General features: G+C 40.7%; 1 protein-coding gene across 5 annotated transcripts in view; it reads left to right on the top strand.

Moving 5' to 3' along the window:
* The first annotated feature begins 2,053 nt into the window (after positions 1-2,053).
* Positions 2,054-9,952, top strand: part of LOC115180426 (lysine-specific demethylase 5A) — a 51,035-nt gene continuing 43,136 nt past the window's right edge. For 3 of the 5 annotated variants that reach the window (XM_029742495.1, XM_029742498.1, XM_029742494.1), the window contains exons 1-5: positions 2,054-3,654; positions 4,856-4,933; positions 5,541-5,663; positions 5,886-6,056; positions 7,671-7,847. In XM_029742495.1, coding sequence (XP_029598355.1) covers positions 3,508-3,654; positions 4,856-4,933; positions 5,541-5,663; positions 5,886-6,056; positions 7,671-7,847 — 696 coding nt within the window. In that variant the 5' untranslated portion in view covers positions 2,054-3,507. The remainder of the gene's footprint in view (positions 3,655-4,855; positions 4,934-5,540; positions 5,664-5,885; positions 6,057-7,670; positions 7,848-9,952) is intronic. The other 2 variants (XM_029742497.1, XM_029742496.1) reach the window with 1 other exon arrangement.

Raw genomic sequence — 9,952 nt, 5'->3', positions numbered from 1 at the left:
CCTTATGCACACACATACAATAAAAATCAAACATAAACTACAGCCTCAAATCACAGCAATTCATACAACAAATCACAGGGTAGGGAGCAAAGCCCCATCTACAACAGCACACATATTCACTCAGAGAGAAGTCACATGTTACGCCCGGGAAATGGGGGTTGTAAGTAAGCATTTCACTATAAGGTCTACACCTGTTGTATTCGGCGCACGTGACAAATAAACTTTGATTTGAATTGATTTGATTGGTCACAGCTCTGAGATGGACTGGACTAAAGGAGAGAGGAAATGTGAATAGTTTGGACTTTAGCGAGAAGCAAATTCCGAACTACACACACTGCTGGTTATAACACTGTAATAACTCACTCAGAGAAGAGTCGCAGGTCTGAGCAATGAGACTGGAGAGGAATGGTATTCTGACTGAAATGACACTCACCCTCATACTGTAGGTAGGCTGTAAAAGTAACAGTAATTACCTGTTGATGAGAAGCTCACAGAACTTGTAGTGGCCCTTGTCTGCAGCAATGGTGCACACGGTGTCTTGGGAGGTTTGGACAGGTAGCGTCAGCGCTCTTGTCCAGCAGCACATGCCCCATCTCAGCATAGCCACCTGACACAGCCTCCATGAGAGGAGTTTGACCAGTCAGAGAGAACGTATGGGTCAGTGACATACTGCACCACACAGTCTAACACCAAACATCATTCCTAATGTATTTGACTCTAGCCCAGATAACATAACATGCCAGGTTCAGCCGATGACGGCTGCTCTCACCTTGACGCAGTGCTCCACATTGGCAGGCCAGGGTCAGTGCTGTGTTGTGTTTGGTCTCGATCTGAGTGTTGATGTCTGAGCCCATGTCCAGCAGCAGCTTGACCGCAGGGACGTGACCATTCATGGCAGCCATCAGAGGAGAGATACCCAGTGTACTTCTAGTCCTGAAAGGAAACAAATACACAGTGAGATAGGAACAGACAAGGAGAGTAGGAAACACTAGGGATGTAACGATTCACGATAGGTATTGATCCCCGGTTCAAATGTTTAAGATTTGAATGCATCGGTCCCCAGGACCTCAAACTGATCCAAATGTAGCATGTTACGAATTGCTGGTTCAAATTACTTTCTTTCTACCTTCCTAAAATATTATTTACCATGAATTTCTATTGGGCACAACATAATCTGAAAAACAACCAAAACAAACAGCAAATGCATCCAACAAGTTTTCAGAGTCCAACCAAAAAGCACATGAATGAAACGAAGCAATATTATCGAAATCAAATACTTCGACGAGCACATGAACGCAGCATGACCAAATGGGAAGGTGGTAATTACTAGTTGTGAAGTGTAATAGCAATTTGGATGCATTCACACATGATTTGAACTCGTTGAAACGCCGATTGGCTAATGGCCAACAAGATGGTCAACCATAAACTACAAGTACAGCTATCAATCATGCTTGTAAAGAAAATACAGTGTGAAAAAAAACAACATATTAATAGATTGCTTTAATAAATCATGTTTAGTTGTTCCACTTAACTGCCGAAAAATCTGTTATGGAGATAATTTCCTGATACTGATATCAGTATCGAGTGGCGCAGCGGTCTAAGGTACTGCATCTCAGTGCTAGAGGCGTCACTACAAACACTCTGGTTCGAATCCAGGCTGTATCACAACCGGCTGTGATTGGGAGTCCCATAGGGCGGCGCACAATTGGCCCGGGTTTGGCCGGTGTAGGCCGTCATTATAAATAAGAATTTGTTCTTAACTGACTTGCCTAGTTAAGTAAAAAAAAAGAGGTCATAATGGGAGAGAAGTCGGAGCTCATGCCGCTTTCATTACAACTGGGAACACGGAAATCTCCGACATCTGACGTCAGTGTGTTCAATACAATTGGCAATTCGGAAAAATGTGTTTCGACTTGGAAAATTTGTTTTGAACGGTCATCCAACTCGGAATTCCAAGTCGGATACTCTGGGATCATCCTAGAGCCCTGAATTCTCCGACCTCAATATCCCTGACGTCACGATTTGACTTCGTTTTTTCCCCGAATCCGAGTGGTCTTGAAAGCGCCACTAGTGAGGATGGATTTTTCCTCCACTTGGTTAAGAACGGAGTACAAAACTACAACTAATTTACCATAAATGTTGATGTACATATCTGGAGGCATATGATTTTGTATAGGGAGATAAGTAAAACCATGGTTCTAGTTTTATTGAAGCGGATGTGGAGGCGGAAGTGGAGGATTGGTACACGGTAGTGATATGGTCATTGCTAGCAAAAGAAAGGTGGATAGTATTTCAATATATACAATATTGGAAAGTCCCAAGAGTCGAGCAACATAGGCGTCTAATGAACAATTTTAGACTAAATGTTTATCCTGAAAAAAGATATATTGTTCCAGAACTGTGCGAGTAAACTAAAGAAAACCATATGAAGTTTTTCACTAGCAAGCAGTCACAGCACCGTGTGGCTAGGCTGAATTAGCTAGGAAGTATCGTTGTTTTTAATGACAACGGCAGCTAGAAGTACTCGAGTGACACGAAGCAGGATAACTGTATGCATGGAAATGGTTTCAATTAGCTCGTCGTCTGGTTTATTGTGGAGCAAATAACGTCTGTTGCTGCATCGGGAAGGTCGACCCTTAAACTCCACGGATCCCCCTGCCTGTTGTAGCGACGAGCTAGCTAAGTTAACGTTTTCCTTCAAATGAATGGACGTCGGAGTGGACACGGTTTGATCAACAATGTGCGCGAATTGCTAGCTAACTGCTCTCGTTTCAATGTTGATGGTCATCAGCTACTCGTCGGGATGAAGAGGATCGCACTCATTTAGGCTGGAAAACGACTCAAGAATGTCATAGTTAGATTGGATAACCACTGATGCGCAACTTTAAATGGATGATATTGCGAAATCTGGATGAAATAATACAATATCCTGGCACATGAAGATGTCACAACCGATGGATATTCAAAAGTGAAATCGCAAATAATGTGGAAAATGTTTATTCGGTGAATATGCAGCTTAGAATAGTTATAAATGCATTTTTTTTTGGGCCGTTTTTATTTTGATGGGGGATCATATGTCCAGGGGAGCGATGGCGCTTTTGACTGATCTTGTCCTGCGCTTCAGGTAGTTCTGCAGTTTACGTTGCTGCACAGGAGTGGTGGGGGTGGACGCCGCCCGGCTTGGCCCAGTAATTTCCTTAAAATGGAATAGGAATGGACATTTTATTTTTGATCTTTTACAGTTTTGTCTTTGAGACCTCAACTCAACAATATTGTCATGTCGCCCAGCTGTTGGCATATCAAGAAATTGTCTTCATTGAAATTATTTTTCTTCAGACTAAAACAATCATGAACATGAAGGAGAAGTTGCCGAAGCAACAATATGTGTGCTAATTGAAAGATGGCGCCTAATCATGGACTGATGTCACTCACAGATGTCAACATAATACATTTTTAACACAAGTACTATTGGCTTTTTAAAGACAATTTAACAGTTGTGATTTCATCATGTCCGATTTTGCTGAATTCGTACCCCCTCCGGAGTGCCCAGTTTTTGAGCCGAGTTGGGAAGATTTTTCGGATCCACTAGGATTTATAAACAAGATTCGACCTATTGCAGAGAGAACTGGCATCTGCAAAATTCGACCGCCCGAGGTAACCTCACTGTTTCTGCTTTTGGAATATAACACATTGCTTCCATTTTAAGATTTACGCCTGCGTTGGTTTGTGCCCTTGTCATCTACTTATGGTATTTTCGGCCTAGCCCGACGCACATTTTTAGTTGGGTAAGGACATTTTACTCGTTGAATTTTTCACTTGTGGAGGTCAAATATGAGTCAAATTTCATGTTTGTTAATCATTTTATTTAAACAATGATTTTGTATGTTTATATTTTGCCAAACAGTTAAAGTAAAGTCGTCTTTAAAACAGCGGCCTCTATTCCAGACTCCCGTCTATGACTCTTTGTTTTCTTTTTTGGTGCTTCCTGGACAGATCGCAACTTACATTCGGAATATCAAGTAACGTTACACGAATTAGATGATGTCTAGATACATTTTTTAACTATTAACAATTTGATATGAACTCCTAGGTGCTTTTCATTTGATGCCCTATATTTTCAAGTTTTTGTTACATCATGACATCAATATGAACAATATCCATGTATTTAGCTGTAAAGAGTAATATATATATATATATATATATATATATATATATATATATATATATATATATTTATTTATTTATTTATTTTTTGGGGTGGGGGGGGATAGGCCAACAGTAGCAGGACGTGAAATTAGAACCTTAATGCTCTACTTTTCATGTTTTTCATATTTGGCCTTGTGCAGATCAAATGTATGTCTAATATTGCCCTTTTTGTATTTTTCTCTTTTATTCTTATTTCCCACATGGAACCTTTGAGTGATTAGGCTAACCCTCTTATATTTGGTCTATTTTGCACCAGCACTGAAACTTGACAGTTGCTTCTGGGAGGCTTTCTTTGATGCACTGTGCTCCAATATTATTTGTCTTTTGGGTATAAGTCTTTGACGCAATTAGACTACAGGGACTTAAATTATTTGTGTCATATCCAGTATTGTCGGATGGATTTAAACGTTTTTATATGTTTAGCATATTTTTTTTTAACATCTAATTTCCTGGGTGACGCTTTCCCAATCTGTAATCCACACATCCCTATATTTATGTGAAAAGGGGATTTGAAGTGTTATGTAATGTTTATGTTGACAAGTGTTTTCTTGTTTTTTTGTTGTTGCTTTTACTTCCTCATTACTTCATTGTATGAAAATCTGAACCAAAGTTGTTAATTTGGTTTCAATTGTTCTCTTCTGTCTGTTAGGACTGGGCACCTCCTTTCGCCTGCGACGTACGCAACTTCCGCTTCACTCCCAGAGTCCAGAGACTCAATGAATTGGAGGTAAGTATACTGTACCTAGTTACAACACTGTGAAGACTATGATGGAAATACAGTTAGGAGCCTGTTTGTAGTCATTATAAGGTATAGGCCTAAATAGAGGTATTGCCTAAGTAAGGAGTCAATTCAGCTGAGTTTGTCAGTTATTCACTGATGTATGTTATTTAACCATATGTTATTATGTGTTTAAATAGATGTAGTAGCCTATGAATACACATGCTTTTTTGTGAGGAGGTTGCCTATATGTTGGTGTGGCTGGACAGTGCAGACCTTTTGTGCATTGACTGCAGCTGTCGTCACATTTTGGGGGCAGCACTCTTGAATACAATGACTGGGTTAACAGCGCTGGCTGAATGGGTGGTAGGCCTAGGCCTGCTTTAGGAAGGGTTTTTAGGGTCAGAAAAGTTGTATCTTAGCCTACATTAAGTGTTTAAAGGATATTAGTCACTGGAATGTGTAGGCTTTGTCTTTACTTTGATTTCTCCTAGGCATCAGCACCCAAAGACACCTCTTTATACTCCTGTTTAGAGTGGAGCGTGCCATATTTTTCATTTGATTTGACTTTCATGTGTTTTGTGTACCCTTTCCTCACCTCTCCCATTGCTTTCAGGCCCTCACTCGAGTCAAGCTCAACTTCCTGGATCAGATTGCCAAGTTCTGGGAGCTGCAGGGGTCCAGGCTGCGCTTCCCTCATGTGGAGAGGAAGATCCTTGATCTGTACCAGCTCAGCAAGGTCAGACCATTAACCTGAACAGTATACTGTTTTTATAAACATGCAGGGTGGTGTTTGTGTAAGTATAACTGAGGAGTAAGTAGTTTGTTTTGGATTTTGTTTTAGGACAACAAAGAGGTGCTAAGTGCTGGTGTACATTTGAATGTCTCCTTAGTTTTCTGAAAATATGCCTTTTGTGTATGAGTCAACCACAACCATCTTACTAAAAAAATTGTATTTCAGATTGTCTCCTCCGAGGGAGGCTTTGAGACAGTGTGTAAGGAGAAGAGATGGTCCAAGGTGGCCAGCAGGATGGGTTTCCCCCCGGGGAAAGGTATGGGCTCTCTGCTGCGGTCCCACTTTGAGAGGATCCTCTACCCCTATGAGCTCTTCCAGTCTGGAGCAACGCTCACTGTAAGCACTTATTGTCCGACACATGCACACAATAACAACGTGCATTATTTTCCAGAGAACACATAGAGCCTCGAGTTGATTATCCCTTTTATACCATGGCTATAATTTAACACCTTTGCTGCTAGAAATGTGTTCAACATCCACTGGAATAGCTAGCAAGTTTACTCGATAGCTACAGTAGTTGCCTTTGCTAACCAAACAGACTTGCTAGGTTAGCTAACCAAACTATCAGTCCTAGCTTGCCATTATGAAAATCAAATTCAACAATGCCAATAATGTTTTTCATTTGAAGTTTGCTTTCAAAAGCAGCTCAAACATAGAACATGTAAGAATGAACTATAGCCATTGAATGCTACCATGCAGATATACTGTGTGTTATTGGGAATGATACAACGGGTGAGCCTAATGCTGATTGGTTAAATGCGCATTCCAGCCAGTGTCTATTCCACAAGTTTGCATCAGCTAAATCTATGATGTTAAAATGCCTATTTACTCTGTTCCGTCTGACTGCGCAATCCACTTTCTCATCAGCCCAGCCAGGCAAATTATAAACTTGAGCTCCACTATAAAAACCATCTAGACATTCTCACATTTCTTTTAGACTAACATTTAGTTTTCAACAGCGAAGCTTAGTATAAACCTTGCTGTCTGTCTCTCAGACATTTGCGATATTGTTTCAATATTCAAATTAGATCTCCAGCTGTCCCATAGTAATGAACGTGTAGGGGTCGGGAGTCAGGACGAAACAGAGGCAGGCAGCGTTTCTCAGTCAGTTAAAGTCATGAATCAGCTGGCATAATTTTTAGGGATATATACAAAGAAATGTCAATTGAAAAAAGGTAAAACAAAGTGCAGCTAGTTTGCGGTCTTTACAGCTTCAGTGTTTGAAGTGATTGTGTTACTGTGTTGGCTTGCTCAACAGTGTGCTGACGAGAGCACAGTTTATATGCCAGGTGAAATCGCACCTCATTGTTTGACGTGACTAAGTTAGCAAGCACGGGATAAGAACTTTGCCAGCCAGTAAGGCAATGGAACGTTTAGAACGAACAGAAAGACTGAACGACTGGGTCGCGTCTCTAGCAACTGAACCAATAGATAGAATGCACGACCAGCCGGCTTGGGTAGCAACCCTAGATTTGTGTCGGGACTATATCTTGTAGAATGATTAAATAGTATGAATAAATTAATCAAAAAAAAGTTTTTAATGAAAATATGTCAGTCATTATTTGAATATATTACCTATGTAACCTGTTGTATAAAAGTGATAATGCCCTTGAAGCCAATGTTTGGAGGATATATTGGCACGGTTTGCCGTCCCTCGGGCCTAACACCCATGCCAATATATCCTTCAAACACTGGCTTATCGGGCATTATCACTTAAATAATGCATGATCTAGAATGCCAATCAGAAATGTGCATTCAACAATGCCATGGTATAAATGTTACTACTCCCTGCTCTATTCAACCACTCCAAGAAGCTAGCAACCAACACCTTACATCTGCTACAGTAAAACCTACCATACCACCACCTTGTTGTGAAGTGGGTTTGTAGGTGTTCTCCTGCCTCTGTTGCTGTCTTTTACCTCTGCTCCCTACCTTCTCTGTCCCCCTCAGGGTATCCACCGTCTGTACGAGGAGGGAGATGATGGAGAGGAGCAGGATGAGGGCATGGGGGAAGAGGAGGATGAAGAGGACAGAGAGAGGGACAGCCTGAGTGACGGGACTCCGAACAAGGACTGCCCGCTCCCTGAGCGACGCTCCCGCCGCCTGAAGTCTGAGGTCGGTGATGAGGTGATCACCGGAGACTGTTTTAAAAATGTATTTGGCCTTGCGTGTTCTGTGTCTGCGCAAAGTGCCTATAACATCAAGAGAGATCTCTCTCTACTGGCAAATCTGCTCGTCACCCTGTGTCATGGGGTCACGTGGTTACTGTAAGGGCTTTAATTCAAATCAAATTGTATTTGTCACAAGTGCCGAATACAACAGGTGTAAACCTTACAGTGAAATGCTTACTGACAAGCCCTTAACTTCTTGGGGCTATGTGGGACGCTAGCGTGCCACCCGTGGCGCACCCTATCAACAGCAGGTGCATTTCAAGAGCGGCAAATTTGAAACCAAATAAATGTCAAAATTCAAATTTCTCAAACATACAACTAACTTACACCCTTTGAAAGATAAACATCTCCTTAATCTAACCACGTTGTCCGATTTCAAAAAGGTTTTACGGCGAAAGCATAAAGTTGGGTTATGTTAGGAGAGTACATTGACAATAGCTGTGTGTAATGTATTGTCAATTCAAAGACAGGCGTCACCAAAACCATAAAATCAGCTAAAATTATGCACTAACCTTTTACAATCTCCATCAGATGACACTCCTAGGACATTATGTTAGACAATGCATGCATTTTTAGTTCTATCAAGTTCATATTTATATCCAAAAACAGCGTTTTACTATGGCGTTGATGTTCAGGAAATCGTTTCCCTCCAATAACCGGCAGTCAAGTCATGACAACAAAATAATTAATTAATATTAGAAAACATTGGTAAAATATTATATTGTCATTCAAAGAATTATAGATTTACATCTCTTGAACGCAATCGACTTGCCAGATTTAAAAATAACCTTACTGGGAAATCACACTTTGCAATAATCTGAGCACTGCGCCCAGAAAAATACGCTTTGCGATACAGACTAACCGCCATGTTGGAGAGATCGAAAATACTATGTAAATAATCCATTACCTTTTGATTGTCTTCATCAGATGTCACTTCCAGGAATCCCAGGTCCATAACGAATGTAGTTTTGTTCAAAAAAGCTCATCATTTATGTCCAAAAAGCTCTGTGTTGTTAGCACATGATCTAAGCCAGCCGGACTTCACTTCACGAACGGAAAAAATATATTTACGTTCGTTCAAACATGTCAAACGTTGTATCGCATAAATCATTAGTGCCTTTTTTAACCAGAACATGAATAAAATTCAAGGCGGACGATTGGGTTCTCTTTTAAAACGTATTGGAACGAGAGTACCCAACATCAACTCGCACGCCAGGTGTCTAATGGGCCATCACCGTTCCAAGGCTCTTGTTCGGTCAGATCTCACAGTATAAGACTCAAAACACTTTGTAAAGGCTGGTGACATCTAGTGGAAGCAATAGGAAGTTCCAAAACATTCCTCAGCCCCTTTGTTTTTCAATGGCATAGGCTTAAAGTCAATTCAACACATCAGGTATCCACTTCCTGTCAGAATCTTTCTCAGGGTTTTGCCTGCCAAATGAGTTCTGTTATACTCACAGACACCATTCAAACAGTTTTAGAAACTTTAGGGTGTTTTCTATCCATATATAATAAGTATATGCACATTCTAGTTACTGGGTAGGATTAGTAACCAGATTAAATCGGGTACATTTTTTTATCCAGCCGTGAAAATACTGCCCCCTATACCATAACAGGTTAACCAACAGTGCAGTTTTACAAAAAAAGTGTTAACAAAAATAACTGAAGTAAAAAAAATGTATTAAAATAAATATTAATAATTAAGCATCAACCATAAAATAACAGTAGCGAGGCTATATACAGGACATACCGGTACAGAGTCAATGTGCGGGGGCACCGGTTAGTCGAGGTAATATGTATATAATATGTAGGCAAAGTTTTTTTTATTATTCCTTTTTAACAAAGCAAATTAGAGACCAAGTCTACCTAAATTCTTCCAGCATATTGATTACGCTACGCGCATGCGCAAACCCTCGACCACTGCTACTCTAACTTCCGCGATGCATACAAAGCCCTCCCCCGCCCTCCCTTTGGCAAATCCGACCACGACGCCATCTTGCTCCTTCTGTCTTACAGGCAGAAACACAAACAGGAGGTACAGTGGGGGGGAAAAGTATTTGA

Source organism: Salmo trutta, chromosome 40 (genome assembly GCF_901001165.1).
Source record: "Salmo trutta chromosome 40, fSalTru1.1, whole genome shotgun sequence".
Classification (NCBI taxonomy): Eukaryota; Metazoa; Chordata; class Actinopteri; order Salmoniformes; family Salmonidae; genus Salmo; species Salmo trutta.
This window is presented reverse-complemented; position numbering and strand designations above follow the sequence as displayed.